Genomic DNA, 24265 nt, shown 5'->3' on the forward strand with positions numbered 1-24265 from the left:
GGAGGAAGTGGGTCAGCGGCACCAGATGTGCACAGATATCGTCTGTTCATTTTATCTGTTGTGTTTTAATGTGACTCCAGGAAGAACAATGAGAATCAGATATAAAGAGACATTTAAACTCCCGGCTGAAGCTACAGCAGAAACACTAAAAGCGTCGTCCTCTGTGGTTCACAGACGTTCATTCACATCTGTCTGAGGTGCATCTTCACAGTCAGAGACACAGTCAGAGACACAGAGAGGAAGCGATGGGCCGGCAGCACAGAGTCAGACCCAGAGATGGAAGCGGGGATGGATTAGACACATCTCACGGTAAAAAACCAGCAGTGACCATCACATGTTGGGCCCAGACTTAGAAACTTAGAGACTTAGAGACTTACAACCCCCGGGGGAAGCGGAGGAGATGAAGGCCCAACAACAAAACAACAAAAAAAAACAGCTGGAGGCGAAGATGCAGGATGGAAAAGAGTCACTGACGCAGACCCACAACACTTTAGGAACAACTAAAAAAACACATGATGAACAGCACAAGGCGTTGACCTGGTCTCCAACTTCCCTAGATCCCAAACTGATCAACCCCCCCCAAAAAAAAGAAAAATAACATCCAACACCCTCTTTAGGCCTATGTCCATTCTCCAGGGAGACATTATAGGTAAGGTGGTCATAATGTTATGGCTGCTCAAACAGAGTCCGTTTAAATGACATCAGAATTAGGGGGCGTGGCTGCTTTGATTGACAGGTGGGCGTCCTGGCAGGTAGCTAGCTGCCTTTAGCCTCGGCTCCACCTCGGTGACCGTTACCATGACATTCATCGGTCGTAATGTTATGGCTGATCTCCGTGAAGGCGTCTGAAGAGGAGGAACCTTCGTTAGCTCATCGCTGCGGTCGAACTCTCTGGGAACCAGCTCAAAAAAAAACATTTCACGGACGCAGATTTTTTTTGCAATTAAACAATTAGAGAAAAGTCGTTAAATCATTTCTGGTTTGGATCAAGACGAGTTTGTCAAGATGTGATTGAAGACTTGTGGTCTGAGGAGGAAAGAGGGACAGGGGGGGGGGGGGGGTGCAGGAGACAGAAACAATCAAACGGTTGTTTTTCCCACAGTGAACAGACACCAGGACGTCGTCCAAACAGTCTTTATTCTCTCTTTTGCCGATGGATCCGTCTCCATCACATTCACAGTTTTTCGAACCGTCATCAAAAGCAACAATAATGATAAAAAAAAAAAAAAAACATTAAACAGGAAAACGATGCGTTCGAGGGCCGAGTGAACCGGTGACGGCTGGAATGATGCGTTCGAGTGAGTGAAAGTGTGGGTCGTTTCAGGCCCCAGTGGGAGGAACAGTGGGAGGAACAGTGGGAGGAACAGTGGGGGAGGCGGGTGGACGGGAGGAATGTCGGCAGCACGTCGCCGCCTCACATGGTCCGGCCTCCGAACCCAAGACCAAGACTAAGTCTGAGTCCTGTTCTGGTTTCTGAGGATTAACTGGACCCGACCCAAACATCGCTGTCAGAACAACCTGACGTACTGAGTTAATCCATCTAACAATGGCACAAGTATAAATGTGACTTCACATGATCGGCCTCTTCGTGGACCAGCGGCGCCACCAAGGTCCTGTTAAATAAATAAAGGAGGGGGGGGGGGGGAATGAATATGTTCTGGTTCCGCCCCGGTGGAGCTAAATTAGAGGCCTCGCGTTCAGGTTCAGGTTCAGGTTCAGAGTGAACGCCGCTCTGAGTGGAGTCTAAGGAAACGCTGCCGAACCAGAGGGATGAGTCTGGTCCCAGTGGGGGGGCCCGGACCCCCGGACCCCGGACCCCCGACCCAGACTAAGAGCTTTAAATGTGGACCACCTCGACCCGCTCTGCTTCCTGCACAAACCTTCCCTTCCTCCTTCCTCTCTCTCTCCCTACGTCCAGAAACTTTCTGTCTGTAATCATCCGACCTCAAACGCGTCGTCATCACTTCCTCCACTCGTCTCCTCTTTCTAGTCACGTCCCACTCGCTCGCTCTCTAACTCTGCAGATCCACACTTTGCTCAGAGCCTGTGGCCTGAGGGGGGGGGATATAGATCCTGTAATTAGCACAAGTCTGGAAGGTTGGGGGGGGGGGGGGGGGGGGGGGCACTGGGACAAAACACATGACTCAACTAATGAAAGGCTGCACCACCAACGAGCTCGGCTTCTTCCAGGTCTGGAGCTCCACGGATCTGGTCTCTGGAGTCCAGGTGTGAACAGGGATCTGGTCTCAGTGTGTGTGTGTCTGTGTGTGTGTGTGTGTGTGTGGTGGGGGGGGGGGGCAAACTGACATCAGGTCTCCACATAGTTCTTACACTAAGACTCTGGAGACCAGGTCTCGGGGAGGAACGACCCCCACATCCACATCCTCACCACCACCACAGGCCTGGGCTGGTTTCAGGAACATCTGGAAGTGTTATTTTGGGGGGAAGGGGTGGAACACGGGCACATTCCTGCTGTGTGTGTGTGTGTGTGTGTGTGTGTGTGTGTTGGTGTGGTGTGGGGGGGGGGGGGCAACAGTCATGCACAACATAGCAACGCTCCTCTAGAAAGAGGAGAAGAAGAAGAAGAATGGGAAGAAAAAGTCCATTCGTAGTGTCTCAACTGGTCTGAGGCAACTTCCCAAACACAACGTGGTCCTTCATGTCCGGGGGGTCTGGGGGACATCAGTGAGGTAGGACGACCGTCAGGAGTTCCTCAGGTCCAGCCTCGCCAGGAGGAACGACGTCCACCGAGGAAAGAAGAAGAAGGAGGAGGAGGAGGAGGAGGAGGAGGAGGTGAAACCTGGAGGTTCCCGTCAGTCATTTCTCCAGCAGCTGCTTCCTCTGCTGCTCCCATAGAGCCTCCAGATGCTCCGCCCTCTTCAGAGCAGCCTATCAGAGGACAGGACACGTTCACTCAACCTGTCAATCATCTCTGTGATGTCACACACCAGGACACGGAGACCTGGTCTCTACAGTCCAGGTGTGAACAAGGATCTGGTCTCACTCCACCTCCCTCCCTTCCTTCCTTCCTTCCTTCCTTCTCATCCTCCCTCCCTTCCTTCCTTTCTTCCTTCCTTCCTTCTCATCCTCCCTTCTTCTTTCCTTCCTTCGTTTCCTCCCTCCTCTGTCCTTCCTTCCATCCTTCCTCCCTTCTTTCTTTTTTCCTTCCCTCCGTCCTCATTGCTTCCCCCATTGCTTCCGTCTTCGTTCCTTCCTTCCTCCTTTTCCTCCCTCCCTCCTTCCTTCTTTCTTTCCATCCCTCAGTCTCTCCTTCCCCATTTCCTTCCTTCCTTCCCTTCTTCCTTCCATTTTTCTTTCCGTCCTTCTTCCCTCCCTATTTCCTTCCTTCCTTTCTTCCTTCCCTCTCTCCCTCCCTCCCTTCCTTCCTTCCTTCTTTCCATTCCTTCCTTCTGTCCTTCCTTCCGTCCTCCCTCCTTCCCTCTTTCCTTCCTTCCCTCCCTCCCTCCTGTTTCCTTCCTTCCTTCTTTCCTTCCTTCCTTCCCATTTCCTTCTCTCCCTCCCTCCATCCTGTTTCCTTCCTTCCTTCCTTTCTTCCTTCCCTCTCTCCCTCCCTCCCTCCCTCCCTCCCTCCCTCCCTCCGTCACTCCCCACCTCCCTTCCTTCCTTCCTTCCTTCATTCTCATCCTCCCTCCCTTCTTTCCTTCCTTCCGTCCTCCCTCCTTCCTTCCTTCCCTCCCTCCCTCCGTCCTGCTTCCTTCCTTCCTTCCTTCCTTCCTTCCCTCCCTCCATCCTGTTTCCTTCCTTCCTTCCTTCACTCCCTCCCTCCTCTTTCCATCTGGTTCCTAAATCTGGATCATGTCTCCAAGTCTCCTTCCATGTGTCCCTGGTTCTGGTCCAGTTGTAGGTAGAGATCCATCAGAGGCAGCAGCTGGTACAGTATTATACTGACCACATGGTGGCGCTGCAGCTCGTTTACACTCAGACTGAGACCAGATCTCCAGTTCTGGCTTGAGACGAGTTAATGGAGACACATTTTTTATCACGTGAGACCAGATCGGATGAACCAGGACGGATTTCTCACCTCGTGCTGCTTCCGGAGATTATTGACCGTTTCTTCCTTCTTCAAGATGGCCGCCTTCACCCTGAAACCACAAGACCAGACGACATTTAAAAAAATAAAATAAATAAAAAAACAAACAGCTGCAGTTTTCGATTTGCTGCTTTCACTTCCCGTCTGAAAAGTTTACAACCTGCTGATTCTGAAATATGTCCTCGTGTTCTGTCTAATTTCTGCCTCATGTGTCTTGGGACGTAAATTATAAACAAAGAAAAGAAAGAAAAGGGGGAGAATTATATAATTATATGCTAATTTCCTTTAATAAATCATGGACCAACCCCAAACCCAGAAGGAATAAATCTGTCAAACCAACGCTCTGTGTGTATGTGTTCTTCTTCTTCTGCTTCGTTATTGTTCATAAAATATTAAAAACACATTAGTGAGCCGCACTGATGCACTCTGGGACCAGTTGCTTCATTGGGATGATGAACACACACTTTATTACTCTAACTCGACTCCACTTACTCCACCCTGCAGCTGGGAAGAAAAATCACTACAGCACCAAAGCTGATTAATTTACGACTAAAAAAACAAAAAACAAAAACAAGTGTTTACTTGTTCTTAAGAGATGTTTTCTTAAAGCTACAGTCTCCAGCTTCATCAGCAGCTTTAAAGAAGATTTAAACTATTTGTGCTGAACGCAGAGAAAAAACGCTGCAGACGGAGAAGAAGACACTGATCTGTGGTTTGTCTTTGTTCGTGCTGGAAATAAGAATTCATGCTCATACTTGTGATGCTGCATCTGACGCGGCATTTCCTCTGAAAACAAACTCAGCCTGAGCTTCCAAGTTTTCACTGAACCGAGCAGTGAAATGAGGAGGGAACACGCAAAAATGTAGTTCCTTCCTCTAATGTCGGCGCGATGCTCATACAGACCCTCAAAGACCCAAACACCTCCATGTTGACCCCCATGTTGACTTTAGACCAGATATAAACTTTGGTCTCTAAGGTAATGAACTGTACAGGGAGGATGTTTTATAAGTAATTAATGGCGCGGCCTCTTTGAGGGACATGGTTGGTGTCCTCAGCGGACGCTCGCTGCCTTTAGCACGTGTTTGGAGTCGGACACAACACTGAGGGTCCATCGTCTTTATTCACTCCGTGTTCTGAATGTTCAGGTGTCCGTTAACTTTTGGTTCAGTCAGACTGAACTTTGTGTCGACAATAATCTGCTTCAACCCTCCATCCTCCTCCGATTCCTCCACTTTCACAACCTGGCAGACGCCCGGCAGTCTGAAAGGACCACCAAGGACCACCAGGGACCACCGAGGACCACCGAGGAACACTAAGGACTACTGAAGACCACAGAGGACCACAGAGGACCACTGAGGACCACTGAAGACCACTAAGGACCACCAAGGACCACCAATGACCACCAAGGACCACCAAGGACCACCAATGACCACCAAGGACCACCAAGGACCACCAAGGACCGCTGAGGATCACCAATGACCACTGAGAATCACTAAGGACCACCAAGGACCACCAATGACCACCAAGGACCACCAAGGACCACTGAGGACCACGGAGGACCACGGAGGACTACCGAGGACCACCAATGACCACCAAGGACCACCAAGGACCACCGAGGACCACTGAAAACCACTGAAGACCACTGAAGACCACCAAGGACCACCAAGGACCACCGAGGGCCACTGAAAACCACTGAGGACCACTGAAGACCACTGAAGACCACTGAGGACCACTAAGGACCACCGAGGACCATCAAGGACCACCAAGGACCACCGAGGACCACTGAAAACCACTGAGGACCACTGAAGACCACTGAGGACCATCAAGGACCACTGAAGACCACTGAAGACCACCAAGGGCCACTAAGGACCACTAAAGACCACTGAGGACCATCAAGGACCACTGAAGACCACTGAAGACCACCAAGGGCCACTAAGGACCACTGAAGACCACTGAGGACCACTGAAGACCACTGAGGACCACTGAGGACCACCAAGGACCACTGAAGACCACCAAGGACTACCAAGGACCACCGAAGACCACCAATGACCACCAAGGACCACCAAGGACCACTGAAGACCACCAAGGACCACTAAGGACCACTGAAGACCACTGAGGACCACTACAGACACTTAGCCAAGGGCAGCTACAGTGCCTGGCTAGTCTGCCGATCCATGTGTTCCAACGTTCCTTTTTAAGGTGGATGTTTCAGATTCCTCCAACAACGTTAACTGTTTGCTGAGTGTTTCCGGTCTGAATTCATCCACACAGAGCAGAGAAGATGATTGAACCGGTCTGAAGACCTGGTTCCCGTCCCCCTTACCGTTGGTGGACCTCAGCCAGCTCCTCCTCCTTCTCCCGGGTGACCCTCTCCACCTCCAGCCGGAGCCTCGCCCGGACCTCCGACACCTCCACTTTCATCCGGCGGTTCTCCTCCTCCGTCACCACCAGCCGCTCGGCAAACTCCTGCCTTATCACCTCGGCCAGGCGGCGGCGCTCGTCGGCCAGTTTGTCCCTGGTCTGAGCACAGACGTCAGTCAACACAAACCAAAAACACTGCGCTGATGAAACAGGAACAGGAAACTTCATATTCACCATGAAGAAATAAAGTGTCAACATCTTTTCTCGGGTATTTTTAGGTTTGTCTGCAAAGAGTTCACAAAGTCTCTTGGGATTCTAAGAAAAATAAGAGATTCATGTTTCCTCATGTTACATCATATGTTTTATTATATTATTTATTTATTTGGTATTTGACTGACTCTGATATTGTGCAGGCAAGTACTTTTCCATCTTATTTGCACAAAACATTACTTGTTGCAAAAGCAAAGCGTCTTTTATTTATAACTATTGGAAACTAAACTAACCGTTGGAGCCGTGTTGTGTAAAGCACCTAAAGGTCACACTTTAGTATAAGTTTAGTAGTTTCCCAGTGTTGAATTTCATGTCCATTTAAACTGATGGACCATTTGTTATTTGGTAGTTCATATGGTCCTTAATTTCACCTGATAATCCACATTTTCACCACGTTTTTATCCATATGTGAAACCAATAAATGAGATGTCATGATGAAAAGGAGCCTGTGGCGGTTTGATAGCTCCAGGTAAACTGAGAGAGGGGGCTCCTCACCTGAGTGACGTCCTCGACCTCCTGCTCCTTCTGTCGGAGCGCAGCCTGAAGTCGGATCAACTCTCCCTCCGACTCCATCTGCTGCTTCCTCAGCTCCTGTTGTTTCTCCACGGCCGTTTTCTCCGAGCGCTCCAGCTCCGCCAGCTCCGCCTCGTACTTCTCCCGCACACGCTTCACCCTGGAAACACACGGCGAAACTTACACCTTAGTCTGGACACTTGGTGGCAACTGCTGGAGTTGTTACCGGGTTTGAACAAGTGAAATAGTTTTAAGACCATTATGGGTTAAATTTTAGACCTACTAAATAGATGACGAAAATAGGAAAATCAGAATCCAGAATTACTTTAAAAATAACCTCTATTGTCAGTAAACTATGAACTCGGGAACAGAAACATAAAAGGCTCCTTCATGGCCTCCGTCACTGTGACGTCACAGCTTTAGCTGGAGGCGAAAATGTCCTCGTCTTGCTGTATTTTTGGTGCCAAAACCCCCCAAAAAAAACCCAAAAACACCAGGTTGAAGTTTTATCACGTAGCAGCCAACAACGCTTGTGTTTGCGGTGCAAACTAGATATCAGATAAGATTAATATGTAACTGAAATTACATTTAGTTAATCATTATTTGGGAAATTCTTGTTACTAGTTAACGCTAATGCTAACCGCTAGCTAACTTAGCACTCTTCAGTTTTTTGTTTTTTTTTTGTGTAGATGCTCGGTTTCTCAAATTTGAGTCATTGAGATTTGAGAAACATTTGAGAAATTGTGGGTTTTCCTCACCTGTTCTTGCCAAAACAGTGAGTTGAGACACGCTAACCAGCGTTTACAAGTATATTTTTGGATGTTTTGCCTCCAGCTAAGCCCCGCCCCCTCAAGATATATCACACTGTTTACAAGCTGTGAAGGAGCCTACAGACCGGGGCCAGAGGGGGTCATGCTGCAAATTAAATGACTTGACTAAATGTAAATTAAGACCTATGCTCATATTCCAGACTTTTTAAGGCCTTGAATTGGGATTATCAACCTTTAGACCTCATAAAACCCTGTGTTATTTACAAAACGTAAACATTGTCCTGCCACGATTTGCAAAAAAAAAGAAAAAGATATATATTTTTTTAATACTTTCACATGTGCACTTCAACACACGCCCTGTATTTAACCACCAGAAATACCCCAGAATGACACGTTGTAACACATCCATCACACACACAGACCATTTCAATGAAAGGCCTCTGGGATCCAGTTAAAGTCTATCCAGAGCTGCAGCCATCAACCCGTCATTACTGGCAGACAAGCGCTCGTGTTGAACATGTTCTAAACTCGTCTCTTTGTTTGTTGCGGGCGGCCGGACACTGATTTCATCGCACAAACACGGCGCTAAGTATAAACGGTGAAATGTACTTTAATGAGTGTTTGCTGATGCCAATCCGGGCACTGGTGACGGTGATGAGGAAATGAGCTGCGGGTGCAGTTGTGAGTCGCGTTCACTGGACACTGCTTCTACAGCCGGCAGTGTGTTTCTCTGTGCTGTACAATTAAGGGGAGAACACACAGTGGCTTTGTAGGCAGTGAACTGCATTCGTTTATGTGTCAAAACAGAAAATGTTTTTTTATCATTAGCATGTTAGCAGGGAATCGCTTTAAGGCTGGAGGCTCTTTGTGATCCTCATGAGGCCTGTTCACACCTGGTTGGCCTGAGGGATCTGGTCTCTAGAGTCCAGGTTAGAGTCCAGGTTAGAGTCCAGGTTAGAGTCCAGGTTAGAGTCCAGGTGTGAACACTGATCTGGTCTCTAGAGTCCAGGTTAGAGTCCAGGTGTGAACCCTGATCTGGTCTCTAGAGTCCAGGTTAGAGTCCAGGTGTGAACCCTGATCTGGTCTCTAGAGTCCAGGTGTGAACCCTGATCTGGTCTCTAGGGTCCAGGTGTGAACCCCTGTAGACTCACCTGTTGTCCGCTGCCCTCTCACACTCCTCTTTGTCCTTGCTGGTCTCCTCCTCCAGCGTCCAGATTGCGAGCTCGATCTCTTTGTCGCGTTCCCGTCGCAGCTCTTCTTTCAGCTCGCGCTCGCGGCTCAGCAGCCACGCTTCCTGTGGACGCACTCGCTGTCAGTCGGCCGTAACATTATGACCACCTTACGGCTTTAAAAATGCCTCTCACTTCGCGGTAATAATGTTCGGTGGCGTTAATAAGGTTGTGGCAGATCATTCACATTTATTCACCTCGCTGGGAACCTGACACCTGCCTGAGTTGCAACATCTACAAAACAACACGGTTTATATCAGAAACACTCGGGTCTGTTCACCTTTTGAATCTCTGCCTCACATCGACCTGCAAACACGACTCAGCGGATGAGTCAGACGTCTGCACGGCTGCAGCACAATACCTGATATTTACCGAGTGTTCAGTGGGTTGTTACACTTCACTGTGAACACACACCTCTTTCTTCTTGTAGTTCTCTTCCCAGGTCTGTTTCTCGATGTCCAGACGTTCCTGCAGGGCCTTCATCTCCACCTGGCCACACAAACACAGGTGAGCGTGAGCGGCCGCCCGGCCTCTCCTCTGATAACAGTTATCATCTGCACCGAGAACCGCTCCCAACATTACACGACGCTCTAATCGGGGTTCTGTCCTTGGATTCCTGAACAAACAGGGGATGATTTGAACGTTGCCACGTTCAGGTACAGCTGCCCAGTAACAGTAAATGTAGTCATGCATGAGTGGGAAGCGGTGCAGACTATGTACCTTAAACACCTGCTGTAGTTTCTAACAGGTCCCATTGGTCCAGGATGCGGCCGCTTGAACCTGGGCCAATTTAAATTCCCCTCAGCCAACGCAAACAGCAGCAGTTTGTCTTATCGTTTTGGACACGTAGGTGAAATTATTACGCTGCTTTTTTTAAAATTTCATTGCTTTATTTTATTCTATTTATTTTTAAGATTGTATCGACTGTCAGTTTTGTATCTGTATCTTTTATTGCTAATCTGTGGCCTATCCAAGACTCCAGTTACCACCAACACCTCATCATCCTACTGTTGTGTTTTCAGACTGGCATTCAAAGGGTTAAAACCCTGAAAACTCTTCAAATGTTGGTATTTTTTTGATGCAAAAAAAGTATAAATGACACGTGAGAGGAAAAGAACAAACGTGTTCCTGCAGAAGTTCAAGGCGTACGCTCCAAATGAAAAGACATGAACCAAAATAAGGGTTGAAGGCTGTGACCTGGTGCCTCCTCTCCTGCTCCTCCCTGCTCTTGTCCAGCTCCTCTCTGAGAGCTCGACCAGCCAGAGAACTGTTCTCCTCCAGCTGCCGACGCAGATCCTCCAGCTCCGAGCGCTGCCTGCACAACAACAACAACGCAAAGGAAGGAAGAAAGACACATATTTATCCCGTGGGAGAGTCCGTATCCAGCAGCTTCATCGCATAGAAACATAAAAAACACTGCTCCTCGTTCCTCTCTGCTGGTTCTAAGTAGAGATGGTCACATAAACCAGAAGCCAGCGCTTTAAAAGGAACAGTTTTTATCTGTAAAGTCGGTTTTAAAAATGAACTGAGAACAGGAGTAATTCACAGGGAGACTGTTTTAGGTTGTGTGCTTTATTTGTAACTGTAATAATACCTTTTTGCTTTGTTTCTATCTCGGCTTGAGTCAGTTTTTACACATTTAGGATAATTGTTGGTTTTGTTTTTGCGTGAAGATGTTATTTGTTAGTTTTGTCTGCACTATAAGTGTATTTTAAGGTGACCCCAGGAGGCTGCTGAGGAGGTGACTAATGGGGATCAGAAATAAACTGATACGAAACAAGTTACATAAATTAATATATGATGCTTTGTAAAAAAAATTAAAATAAATACAGTCATGGAATGAATGAATGAATGAATGAATGAATGAATGAATGAATGGCCACAGTCCAGTTGTTTGATATAACGTATGAACACACTGTTGTTAGTTTCCGTTGGTCTTAAATCTAAAAGTTAAAGTTATAATGACTTATTCACCTTGAAGCCAGCTGAGCCAGCCGCTCCTTCTCCTCAGCCACCTCCTTGTAGAGGCGCCTCCTCTGCTGCTGCAGCGACAGCTCCTCCTCCTGAAGCTGCTTCTCATACCTGGGGGGGGGAATTATTAGCAAATTAGCAATTAGCAAACAGCTGCAAACATCTGCACTGCAAAAAATAAAAAAAAATGACGTGCTGGGCCATCTGCATGGACATTTTTAACCTCCTGAGACCCGGCGTCCTCATATGGGGACATTTCAGGTTGTTGCAACTTATCCTGTATTATTTAGACCCGTCGTCCTCTTAAGGGGACACTTTAATCTGCCATCCACTGTCAGTAGTAGCGAGCCACAACGCCGCTAATTTGAGGACGTTGTGATTTCATTGTTTGGTGACTTTCTTATAATATATAGTGAAATAATCCCCATGTCCACATACGAGGACACTTTCTTCGTTTCCAAAAACTACTTCCTGTTCAAAGATGATGCTCAGTTTTTATTCTTCTTGGGTCCTAATAATATCAAATACTAAACTCAATTACTTTAGTATAAGTTGTCCTCTTTTTAAGGTAAAGAAACTTAATTTTATTTATTTATTTTGTGTTAAAATAAAATATATATGAGTCTTTATCAGTTACTGCACGACTGTTCTACCTCCTGAGCTATTTTAACTCATTTCTTTTCCTTTTATTCTACTCAAAAATGTTTTTTTAGTGCAATAACTCACTGATCAAATAAATCAGAATAAAGTTTAAGGGGCAGAAATGTCTGTTTAATATTCATGTACCTTTGAGTATTTTATGTATTTTCATTTAAAGCCATATATATATATATATACTTACTAACCCATGAATCACTCTGTGGAGGGTGGTGGCTGCAGACGGAGGATTTGTTGAGGAAGTAAAATGAAGAATGTCACTTCTTCCAGTAATAGCTAACAGCTGATTAAAGTGTTGACCTTCCAGTGTTTGTTTTGGTCCAGATCTTCTGTCGTCACACTGATAATTAATTTCTCAGGCTAATGACTAACATCCAGTGACCCTGCACTGGGTTTAGTCATAAAGCGTGAGACGTTCCTGCAGGTGTAACTGTGCTCACCTCTGTTTAGCGAGCTCCTTCTCCCGCTGGCACTGCTCCTCCTTCTCCTTCTCCAGCTGCTGCCGGAGCTCCTCGCTCTGACGGACGTATCTCTGAGCCGCTCGCTCGTCCGCCTGCAGCAGCTCGGCCTCATGGAGCGTTCGCAGCTTCTTCAGCTCCTGCTTGTGTTTGGAGATCAGCTTCTGGATCTCAGGCTCCAGACCTGAGGGGGGAGGAGGGGGAGGAGGAGGAGGAGGGGGAGGAGGAGGAGGAGGAGGAGGAGGTGGAGGAGGAGGAGGAGGGGGTGGAGGAGGGGAGGAGGAGGTGGAGGAGAGAGGAGGAGAGGAGGAGGAGGAGGAGGAGAGGGGAGGAGGAAGAGGAGGAGGAGGTGGAGGAGGTGGAGGGGAGGAGGAGGAGGAGGGGGAGGAGGAGAAGGGGGAGGAGGATGGGGGAGGAGGAGAAGGAGGGAGGAGGAGGAGAGGAGGAGGTGGAGGAGGTGGAGGGGGAGGAGGGAGAGGAGGAGGAGGAGGTGGAGGAGGAGGTGAGGAGGAGAGGAGGAGGAGGAGGGGGAGGAGGAGAGAGGGGGGAGGAGGAGGAGGTGGAGGAGGAGGAGGAGGACGAGGAGGGAGAGGAGGAGGAGGGAGAGGAGGAGGGAGAGGAGGAGGTGGAGGGGGGAGGAGGAGGTGGAGGTGGAGGAGGAGGAGGTGGAGGACGAGGAGGGGGAGGAGGAGGGGGAGGTGGAGGAGGAGAAGGAGGTGGAGGAGGAGGAAGAGGAGGGGGAGGAGGTAGAGGGGGAGGAGGAGGAGGAGGAAGAGGAGAAGGAGGGGGAGGAGGGGGTGGAGGAGGTGGGGGAGGGAGAGGAGGAGGACGTGGATGAGGGAGAGGAGGAGGTGGAGCAGGTGGAGGTCGAGGAGGAGGGAGAGGAGGAGGGAGAGGTGGAGGAGGAGGAGGAAGAGGTGGAGGAGGAGGTGGAGGTGGAGGAGGAGGAGGTGGAGGAGGTGAAGGAGGAGGAGGGAGAGGAGGGGAGAGGTGGGAGGAGGAGGAGGAGGGAGGTGGAGGAGGGGAGAGGAGGTGGAGGGGAGGGAGAGGAGGGAGAGGAGGAGGGGAGGAGAGGAGGAGGTGGAGGAGGTAGGAGGAGAGAGGGAGGAGGAGGAGGAGGAGGAGGAGGGAGGTGGAGGAGGAGGAGGAGGAGGGGAGGAGGAGGAGGAGGAGGAGGAGGAGGAGGAGGTGGAGGGAGGAGGGGGAGGAGGAGGAGGAGGAGGGAGGAGGAGGAGGAGGTGGAGGAGGTGGAGGAGGTGGAGGAGGAGGGGAGGAGGGAGAGGAGGAGGAGGAGGGAGAGGAGGTGGAGGAGGTGGAGGAGGAGGAGGAGGAACATTAGGGAACTACTCTGAGCTCTTCACTCAGTACGTTTACATGCACGTGAAAAAAAAAAACTAATTGTTGCCTTAATCCGACTTTAACTGGACGACAACATGTGAACACGTTTCTCCGACTAAAACCAGAGTTTATCCAGTAAAGACGCCAGATAATGAGATTGGAATTCTTTTTCTCCACCATGTAAACGTTTTATCGGACTATCAGATTATATCGTTCATGCTCCACCACCGCTGCGCTGGCGCGTGACCCCGGAACAAAAACATCCAAGAAAGACGGTCGCAGAAGAAGAAGAAGAAGAAGAAGAAGAAGGTAAACGGAGCCGGTAGAAGAACCACCTGAGGGACAGCGCCACCTACCTGCACGCAATTAAAAAAGCTGAACTATTCTCCATCTGGTTACTGAAATAAACGACTCGTGTTTATTATATGACTTAATAAGTCAACGGGAAAGGAGCCGTATCAATGTGGTATTAACCCACTGAAAATACACATATCGCCCCCTAGTGTGGAGGAGGAGGAGATGTTCCTGTCAGTGATTTGATTCTCTCTGTAAACTGGGACAAGGACCAGATTCAGAAAGTCAAAATTCAACGGGAAGAAGAACAACAACTCGTTCAGCTTCGTTTAACCCCCTTTTTACAAAAAAAACAAAAAAAAAACGCCAATTTAGGACGTAGCCAAAGTAACTGAACACTGTTCATGAACATGTTGGAGCTCATTCATGGTCTTTGTCTCTTTTTAAAGACCAGACTCTGAAGTTTCTATCACAAAAGTGGTTTAGTTCTGGAGGAATCAGAGTTAGAACACTGTTTTGCTTGCATCTTCTTGTTGAATCCTATAATGACTTTTATCAGTGAAATCAAACACAACTGGTGCCAGAGCTCTGCCTGGTTCACAGAAAACGTACTTCGCTCCCGTAAACCACCCAGCAGGACGTTACAGCCGCAAGCTGTTTACGTTTCTCCGTCACTGCAGTGAAACTACGGAGCAAATGGACGTTCTGAGGGTTTAGTTTCACGGCTCGTTCCAAAATAAATAATCGTCTCCCCGAGATGCTCGTGGCTCTGATCCAGCAGCAGGTACAGATCCAGAGTTCAGTGCAAGAAGGACTTAAAACCGACACGTCTCGTATCTCTGGGGGAAATTAAGGGAGTTATAAAAGACGGACGTTTAACTGGATCTCGTGACTGTGTAACCATGTAATATATGTATTACGCTCTAAACTACCTTTGACCGTGATCTCTTTGATCTTCTTGGTTTTCTCGTCGATCCATTTCTCGCGGCGGATCTTCTCGGTGGCGCTCATCAGGTCTTTTAACTTCTTGATCTCCTGTGGAGGCAGGAAGGGGAGAACGGGGGGTAAATTATGGGACGCCAGTGAACTGAGGAGGACATTTACTGCACCGGTGGTTCAGTGTCCGACCTATTCGACGAAAAGGCGACGACTCTGTGCAGATAATAAGAAGAGGAGGAGGAGGAGGAGGAGGAGGAGGAGGAGCTGGCACTGATGTTAGAGGGAGGAAACTAAGCTAATAAGATTGGTTTGGAGGTGGAGGTGAATAAAAACGAACCGAGGAGACTCACATGCAGACAGACCGTCCACGAGGAGACGCGTGGGACGGACACATGAGATGAGAAATCAAACGGGAGGATGAGGAGGATTTGAGGAGTAAAGAGGAGGAAAAAAAAAGTTACCTCGCACAACGGACCGAGAATTTGCCACACCTAAAGACAAGGACGCGGTGAGACGGAGACGAGAGAGAGAAGGGAGGAGGAGGGGGAGGGAAGAGAGAGGGGCAGTTAAACAAAAGCAGAACCCCGAGAACAAAACAAAAAAACAAAAAAACTGGAGACGCAAAGCGGACGCAGAGAAGCAGGAGCTGGACGAGAAAAAACACGGAGGCGTGAAAACGCAGGAGCGCGGCTCCTCACCAGCTCGTGCTGCTCCTGCATCTGCGCCATCTTCTTGGTGTATTTCTGGTCCACCTGCTTCAGCTCCCCCACCACGTCTTCACACCGCTCGCTCAGAGCCTTCTTATCGCTGATGAGCTGCACACAGGGACGACAACACGACAACGACCACATGACCGACACTTCCAGCGCCTCCTGACTCCAAACAGCAACATTCAACGTCAGGTAAACACGGAGAAATGGAACGACACACTGGAGATTTCCTTTCACTGCGTCAGTTTTGCAGTTTGTACGGACACATATGTGATATATTTACTTTCAGTCATAAGGATTAATACTGACAAGGTAACGTCTCATACGTGGGATAAACAAACAACGTGTTTTTCTTTTAATTTTTCTTGTGTTACGGGTTCAGGCCCCTTGAGAGTAAGATAAGCGAGAGAATAACGAGTTAATTATCTTCTTATCTCGGGAAAAGAAACGGCCTGTTAGCTTATTATTATTATTCATTCGTCAGGCAGCTCACGTGGGAATTAAGGAAAACAGCAACATTCAACGTCAGGTAACACGGAGAAATGGAACGACGCACTGGAGATTTCCTTTCACTGCATCAGTTTTGCAGTTTGTACGGACACATATGTGATATATTTACCTTCAGTCATAAGGATTAATACATTCCTGCCTGATTCTGTGTCTGACAAGGTAACGTCTCATACGTGGTATAAATAAACACTGTGTTTTGTGAGTTAATCATCTTCTCATCTCGGGAAAACGAGCTTTGTTTTCTTGATATCAACATTAAAGCACAGAACAAGCGGCTCAGCGTACGTAGGCCTGTTAGGTTACTATTATTCATTCATTCGTCAGGCAGCTCACTGGGAATTGAGGAAAACAGCTGTTTTTCCAGAGATGACGAGATAAATAAAAGCTTGAGATCTTGAGGAAATGAACTCGTTATCAGGAAATAATATGTCCACGTTTATCCCACGATGCGCTGGAGAAACTTTCACACAAACAGAAGCACATATAGGTGGACTAAGTATAAAATACAAAGCTGAACATAGAAACGCTTTGGAAAGACATTTCAGGCGCCTCCCACCTGGTCGATGAAGGTGAGGTGTCTCTGGATGGTGGCTTCGTATTGTTCCTTCTGGAGCTGGAAGTTCCTGCTCAGCTCCTTCTCCGTCTCCTTCACGTGTCTGACGCTCAGCTCCCTCTGCTGGGCCTGGGACAGGGACGAGACAGACACAGAGCTGAGGGGACGAGGACAAGGAAGCGCGTCTCTGCTTTAAGGACCGCGTGGACGCCCCCACCTACCAGCGCCGTCTGCAGCATGTGGACGGTTCGCTTCTTCTCCTCCAGCTCCATCTTGGTCCTCATCATGGAGCCCGTGAGCTCGGCGGCGGTGGCCGACGCCTGCTCCGCCCCGGTCAGCTCCTCCTCGGAGAGGACGGCCTGAAAACACAGGAGACGGCGTCTGCGTTCAGAAAAAGATCCCGATCTGAAATGTCGGAGTCCGACGCCGGGCGCTGACCTCTCTGTGCGACCCCGAGGTGACCGACCGCGGCCGCTCCTGCTCGGACTTCTCCATCTCGTCCAGGAAGCTCATGATGCTCTGCAGCTTGGCCTCGGAGAGCAGGGCGCCCCCGTCTGGCAGGGCCGGGTGGTGGCTGAGCTGCCCGTGGCGCTCCAGGTTGTCGGTGGTCAGGGAGTTGGAGTCTCCGTCCTTTAAACGAGGAGCAGGGTGGAGTTTGACACAGATTACACTTAGATAAAGGCGAAAGGAAGGTTATAGTTATGTACAAACTTTGTCCAAAAACAGAGCCTTTTTATTTTTAGTTGAACAGAATATTAATTTAAATAATATAAATACAACTAAGACTAAGAAATGAATGAACCAGTATAAAATAAATAATAAACCAGTGTCGTGGGGTCTGTCTCATCAGAGACGCTACATCTCTGGTCTTTTACTAAAATGCTAATGCTAATGCTAATGCTATGTGTTGCCAGATGTTGAATCTAATTCCAGGTGTTTCCTCCCTTGTTGCATCAAACTTTTGAGAAAACGTTTTGTCCTTAAGACATTTTGAAGGTTCACTTCCATCCACGCAGGTTAAAAGCTGATGTGACGTCACAGGAATAGAGCTAAGGATGCTAAGCTAATTAAAAACTCACTGGCACCACATGAAGCACCCAGATCAGTCTGGTCACTACCGTTAGCATCAGCACCGTTAGCGTCAGCACCGTTAGCGTCATCAGCATCATCAGCATCATCCTCTCCAGACTTGTTTTAACACAGTGACACCCACCGTGGGAAATCATCCAATTTCACTTAACTGGTCAGAAAATTATGATCTAATAATGAGTCTTGGTTCGTCTATGTCCACTAGAGGGCAGAAGGTGGATTATTCCGTCAACAAACAACAGAGTAAGTCATGATGCTTGGAGTGAGACAAAGACAGGAAAAGAAAGTTCTGACGCAGGAAGTTGTGACATGTTTACGTGGCGTCGTGGGATTTCTCTGATCTAAAACACGTGGGACGGAGACACTGACCTCGTCTATCCAGGCGTACTTCTCCTTGCGGTAGCTCTTCGGCTCCGACAGCCTCTCGGGCTCCTCCTCCAGCAGCTTCAGGGTGTCCAGCAGCTCGGTGAGGGTGGTTTTAGACTGAGCCCGGCTGGACACAGCTCCCTGCCGCTGGTCCTCCACGCTCACAGACCTCTGCAGGATTTCCTTTAACAACCAGACGGGTTCAGGCGGTTAAAGACTAATACTTTACACGGGAGTGATTGGGATGGAGCGGGACATGCTGAGCCGGTCACCTGTGAACACTGGGAGCCTCTGCGATTGGACAGAGCTGGAGAAACGGCTCTGAAGCTCAGCTCTCCGAAATCAGCCACCACGTTCAGATTGGAGTCTGCGGAAAGAAAAAAAAAAACATGAAACAACTTCACAAAGGCCTTTTTCTGTGCAGCCAACGCCGTCATTCAGGACAGAGACACTCGGGACGCACCTGTGTTCTTAGTTTTGGCGTCTGTCGGGGACGTGGGGCTGTTGTTGCTCGGTGAGGACGGACCTTTGTTGCTCGGTGAAATCCTGGGAGGCTTCTTACGGCCGGCGGCGCCGCTCGGCCTCAGGTCGTCCAGCTCCGCCTCGTCTGCTCGGTTCACGTCTGCAGCGGCGTGAGCTCCGGGCGGCTGCAGCCCCTACGTCACACCACCAGGGGGGGACAGAGGACAAAGAGACAAGACTTCAGAACGATTCAAATCCAGGCGTCACAGCGAGCGAAGTCTCCGTGGTTATGGAGATTAGCAGCATTAGTTTGAGTCGAAGGCTTTAACAGCGGCTAAAGTGTGAAACTAAATTAAAAAAAAAGGGGAAAAGCTGTCGTGCGATTGACCAACATATCTGAAAAACAGGCAAAGAACAGAAAAGTAAATGGATCATCTGCCATAAGGTGACGTTTATTTATCTAACGTTTAGGAAATTATATATATATATACGATAAAAAACAATAAAAGACAGCATCAAATATGGCAGAAAGTTCAAAATATAAAGAAAATAGCAGCACTCTGACGGTCGGTTTACACAGTGTCGACTGGGAATTAAAAACAGACGCTAAGATGGTGAACGTGGTTCACATTTAGCGTCAGTTAATATTAATTTACACTGTTTTTTTTTGATGAAGTCAAACCTTAAGTCACGCTCTGGAGGGTTAAGATCAGTTTGTGGATGTCACTGTTTCAGCTCTAATAATAAACAGACTGAATATCTGTGATTATTCCTTCTCATCATTTTAACGGCGCAGTATTTTATGTTGAACTAACTTCACTTTCATAACCAAGAAACAGAGTTTCAACATGTTTTTTGAGGTATTATAACTGATGGTTGGTTCTGTCTGCAAAGAGTGATGCTGAGAAAACTTTCTTTACTTTATATTATATTATATTTATCATTTATCTGTATTTGACTCTAATATTATGCGTCAGGTACTTTTCTATCTTATTTGCATGAAACATTACTTGTTGATTACCAACTTTTCCAACGTTACGTCTCAGTGTAGCTCTTAGCGTTAGCATCTCTTATTTAGCTACTTTCATCATAAAGAAATTACCTAAAAATAACTTTTCCAAATAAGGGCGGGTCCTCCAGTACAAAGCTGCTGGATCTGTGCTGTATAAAGAACCCAAAGATGAGAAGTGATTTCTGGCCACGTGTCAGTTCATGGACCATTTGTTATTTATTAGTTTGTGTGGATCAGTGTCGAGTCCAGTTTTCTGTATTTACTGACACATTTCACCGTGTTTTCGCCGCGATATCCTTCCATTTAACCAACGTTTTGAGCCGTGATGTGAATGTAAATGTAAAGTACGTACGTTAGACGTGTTGACCTGGGCGCTGGCGAGTCGGGCCAGACGAGCTTTCTCTCTGCGAACCAGTTTCCTGTCGCTCTCCTGCTGCAGCTCCACAGAAACAACTTCGTCTGCTCGGTCGCCGTGGTCCTACGAGCAAAGAGCAAGAAGACGGTGTCACACCACGATATAATATCACAGAATATCATATCACAGCAGGGACGGAGACAGGGGGTTACATGTCCTAAAGTCTGTTTATATTCTTCTATGATCTTTGTTTTCTTGTACGCTAGGCGACCATCATTAAAACAAACATGAGGCAGGAGCTCATTTACCTGTGAACACTGAGATCCTCTGTGACCGGACGACGCCGGAGAAACGGCTCTGAAGATCATCTCGCTCACGTCGGCCACGACGTTTAGGTTGGAGTCTGTGGAAACATCGACGCGTTTATCTCAACGTACACGGGTTCGTTTTCTAACCTTCTATGAAAACACCCAAAGAAATCAAAACTAAACAAAACGTGTGATGGGTGATGTTGAAATAAATCCACGGGCAGCGACTGCTTTTCTCAACAAGATTCTGTTCATCATCAAGAAGAAACTTTGTGCCAAAAAGATTGATTCTTTTAATCTGTTTTCAGTTTCAAATGTTCCAAACCCGTGTTAAGTGTGTACATTTTCCTCACATCATAAAAGACATGACGTGACTTTTATTTACCCTGTTGCCAGACTTGTCTTAATCAAAACGCCGTTAAACACAGAGGAGTCATTATTTAAAAAACATAAAAAATTATTTAAAATATCATTGTCCAGCAAAGAGTTGTAGCTTTTAAATCATCCATTAACATTTAATATCGTTATATATAATGAATTTTTGTACTTCAATTTTATATTTTACTTTTTTCTTTCTGATTTTGCACCTTCTTTCCCTATTTTAATTGTATTTTATTTTTACTTTACGTTTGTAGATACAATACGACGTCATATTCTCCTGAAGGTGGAGTGAGCAGAGCGACGGCTGCAAAGCGCCGACACACTGACCTGTGTTCTTGGTTTTGACGCCTGTCGGTGACGTCGGGCTGTTGTTGCTCGGTGAAGCCGGACTCTTGTTGGGTTGTGAAGTCCTGGGCGTCTTCTTGCGGCCGGTCGCCGCCGGCGGCCTCGCGCTCTCCGGCTCGGCCTCGGCCGCTCGGTGCACGTCGGCAGCGCGCTGAGACCTTTTCTGCTGCAGCTCCTGTGAGACGCCAGCAGGGGGAGACACACGACTAAATATCATCATTGGCTGATGGATGAAATTCTGATTCAGGTGACGTATTATATTATATATTTTAGGTGAACGTAATTTACAGCAAACTTGAGCTGGTTCCAGACGTCTCCAAAACCTTGAGTTAAGTTAAGTTTCACCACAGAAGAAGAATCTAAACCATGATGCTTCTCTCTGAGTTTCCGTCCTTTCCATTTCATCTTGTTTGGTTTATTATGTTCAGCATCAGCTCAACATCACATGTGTGACTTTACAGTTAAATTAAGATTATTATTATTATTTAAAGTCATTTTCTGTCCAACTATTTGGGACCATGTCCAAAACTATCAGGTGTCCAACCAGTAATAATGTCTAAATGTCTCTAAACTGTCTCCTGTCTCCATAGACTGAATATAGCCTTTACTGTTGCTTAGCAACCACTGACACATCATGTCCTGATTGGCTGATGGATGCATGTTTCCACCAATAGGAAAGAGGCTGTTATGTTGTGTTTCTTTCTATCATGTGTAGCTGGCTAGCTCTCTCCTCCTGCTAGCTCTCTCCTCCTGCTAGCTCTCTCCTCCTGCTAGCTCTCTGCTCCTGCTAGCTCTCTCCTCCTGCTAGCTCTCTGCTCCTGCTAGCTCTCTCCTCCTGCTAGCTCTCTCCTCTCCTCTTGCTAGCTCTCTCCTCTTGCTAGCTCTCTCCCCCTGCTAGCTCTCTCCTCTTGCTAGCTCTCTCCTCCTGCTAGCTCTCTCCTCCTGCTAGCTCTCTCCTCCTGCTAGCTCTCTCCTCTCCTCCTGCTAGCTCTCTCCTCTCCTCTTGCTAGCTCTCTCCTCCTGCTAGCTCTCTCCTCCTGCTAGCTCTCTCCTCTTGCTAGCTCTCTCCTCCTGCTAGCTCTCTCCTCCTGCTAACTCTCTCCTCCTGCTAGCTCTCTCCTCTTGCTAGCTCTCTCCTCCTGCTAGCTCTCTCCTCTGGCTAGCTCTCTCCTCCTGCTAGCTCTCTCCTCTTGCTAGCTCTCTCCTCCTGCTAACTCTCTCCTCTCCTCTTGCTAGCTCTCTCCTCCTGCTAACTCTCTCCTCTCCTCCTGCTAGCTCTCTCCTCTCCTCTTGCTAGCTCTCTCCTCCTGCTAGCTCTCTCCGTGCTAGCTTCTCCCTCATTGCTAGCTCTTCTCTGCTTGTCTCTTCTCATCTCCTCTTGCTAGCTCTCTCCCCTTGCTAGCTCTCTCCCCCTGCTAGCTCTCTCCTCCTGCTAGCTCTCTCCTCTGGCTAGCTCTCTCCTCCTGCTAGCTCTCTCCTCTTGCTAGCTCTCTCCTCCTGCTTGCTCTCTCCTCTCCTCTTGCTAGCTCTCTCCTCTTGCTAACTCTCTCCTCCTGCTAGCTCTCTCCTCTCCTCTTGCTAGCTCTCTCCTTCTGGCTAGCTCTCTCCTCTTGCTAGCTCTCTCCTCTTGCTAGCTCTCTCCTCTGTAGCTCTCTCCTTGGCTACTCTCTCCTCTGGCTACTCTCTCCTCTGCTAGTTCTCTCCTCCTGCTAGCTCTTCCTCTGCTAGCTCTTCTCTTGCTGCTCTCTCCTCTGGCTGCTCCTCCTCTGCTAGCTCTTCTCGGCTAACTCTCTCTCCTGCTAGTCTCTCTTGCTAGCTTCCTTAGCGTTCCTCATGACAATAGACAACAACATTCAGGAAAATCCTCAGTTATTTAGAACCAGTCTAGTTTTACTTGGTCTAGAAACACAAGTTAAAAACTGATCTATTTCCTGCTGGAAATAAACCAGTGGTCCAGCCAGATGTTTTTCACCTTGATGGCAGCGAGGCGGGCGAGTCGAGCCTTCTCCTCACGAATGCGTTTCCTGTCCTCGTCTTTCTTCTTCTGCTGCTCCAGCCGACCGTCCTCCTCCGGCCTCTCGTCCCATTCCTGCGAAGGCAGAGATACAGACGGAGTCAACGCAGGAGAAAGAAAACCACCTAAAGCCATGAAGGACGGAGGGAAGTAAGGACCGGAGCGGCCCGGCCGCAGAGCGCCACCTTTCTTTTAGAGGCGAGGATGCGCCGGAGCTCGGCCTGGTTGGCGAGGCGTCTGCTGGCGTGGCGTCTGTACCAGCGCTGGATGGTGACGGCCGCCTGGTTCACCTGCTGAATGAACCTACAGATGCACAAGAGAGTTCATGTAAGACGCACGGTAACGGCCGGAGAACTGTCGGCGTGGAAACAGCCGGGTCCCGGTTTGGTGGGTCCGACCTTTCAGCCTCCTCCTCCGTGACCTCCCTCCGCCGGGACAGGACGTGGGCCGACACCGGGGATCGGTTGTTGGAGGGCGACGAGAAATTCTTCTGGGACTTGGCGAGGGAGCCGTTGTCCAGGGAAACCTCATCGTTGGCCGTGGCCTTCAGGATGTTACTGGAGGAAAAATATCGAGTTCAGAGAAGCATCAAACCACTGTAACTATAACCTCCTGAGGCCCGAGCGCCGGTTCGCTGTGCATTTTTAATATCTGCAAAGGCTTTTAGTAGGATTAGTAGGAACAACTAAGCATTATCTTTGAAGCAGAACGTCCTCATATGTGGACACAGGGATTATTTTGCTGGATAAGTGTGTAAGAACATTCTCAAACGAGTATTTATTTCAGTTCCCAAACGTGGCTGAGCAAAAACAGAATGAAGTCCCAACATCCTCAAACGAGTACTTGCTAATTAGCAACGTCATAGCTCGTTACTAGCGATGAAATTCGTTAAATGTGCACGTTATATTGGCATAAATAGCATAAAGGTTTTGTAAGGTTTTGGGTAAGGTTTTGTACCTGCAGAATGAATCAGCTCGCTGTCATGTTCCCTTTGCTGCCACTAGATGGCAGACTAAAGCGTCCACTTATGAGGACAACGGGTCTGAATGGAGCAGAATAAGAAGCTGCCACAAACCCTAAAGCTTAACGCGCCCTTATGAGAACAACAGGAGGTCAAAATATCTGGCATTTGCACAACTCCTCACTCTGTGCGTCAGACACTAATCAGTTGGTTGGATAAATTCCTTCTTGTGCAACAACCCATATTTTTACTGAGATTGTGCAATAACTCATGTTCACTTTCTCGTCACGTACTTGCACATATTTTTTTGCTTAATTTATTTATTGGACCATGTGCAATCATTTCATT

The 24265-nt window shown here is 48.1% G+C and overlaps 1 protein-coding gene across 5 annotated transcripts in view; it reads right to left on the minus strand.

The window, feature by feature from the left end:
• Window positions 1–1120: 1120 nt before the first annotated feature.
• The window catches only part of cep131 (centrosomal protein 131), a 28194-nt gene continuing 5049 nt past the window's right edge, over window positions 1121–24265 (minus strand). For 2 of the 5 annotated variants that reach the window (XM_047609515.1, XM_047609512.1), the window contains exons 7-30: window positions 23355–23513; window positions 23142–23259; window positions 22915–23031; window positions 20925–21117; window positions 20217–20311; window positions 19906–20031; window positions 18543–18735; window positions 18352–18446; window positions 18083–18262; window positions 17063–17254; window positions 16846–16983; window positions 16628–16753; window positions 15550–15666; window positions 15313–15342; window positions 14845–14947; window positions 12263–12464; window positions 11169–11276; window positions 10392–10509; window positions 9609–9683; window positions 9117–9259; window positions 7178–7355; window positions 6375–6571; window positions 4043–4103; window positions 1121–2889 (exon numbers count right to left, since the gene is read on the minus strand). In XM_047609515.1, the coding sequence (XP_047465471.1) occupies window positions 2818–2889; window positions 4043–4103; window positions 6375–6571; window positions 7178–7355; window positions 9117–9259; window positions 9609–9683; window positions 10392–10509; window positions 11169–11276; window positions 12263–12464; window positions 14845–14947; window positions 15313–15342; window positions 15550–15666; window positions 16628–16753; window positions 16846–16983; window positions 17063–17254; window positions 18083–18262; window positions 18352–18446; window positions 18543–18735; window positions 19906–20031; window positions 20217–20311; window positions 20925–21117; window positions 22915–23031; window positions 23142–23259; window positions 23355–23513 (3136 nt within the window). In that variant the 3' untranslated portion in view covers window positions 1121–2817. The remainder of the gene's footprint in view (window positions 2890–4042; window positions 4104–6374; window positions 6572–7177; window positions 7356–9116; window positions 9260–9608; window positions 9684–10391; window positions 10510–11168; window positions 11277–12262; window positions 12465–14844; window positions 14948–15312; window positions 15343–15549; window positions 15667–16627; window positions 16754–16845; window positions 16984–17062; window positions 17255–18082; window positions 18263–18351; window positions 18447–18542; window positions 18736–19905; window positions 20032–20216; window positions 20312–20924; window positions 21118–22914; window positions 23032–23141; window positions 23260–23354; window positions 23514–24265) is intronic. The other 3 variants (XM_047609516.1, XM_047609514.1, XM_047609513.1) reach the window with 2 other exon arrangements.

The sequence above is a fragment of the Mugil cephalus genome, chromosome 16 (genome assembly GCF_022458985.1).
Source record: "Mugil cephalus isolate CIBA_MC_2020 chromosome 16, CIBA_Mcephalus_1.1, whole genome shotgun sequence".
Taxonomy (NCBI): Eukaryota; Metazoa; Chordata; class Actinopteri; order Mugiliformes; family Mugilidae; genus Mugil; species Mugil cephalus.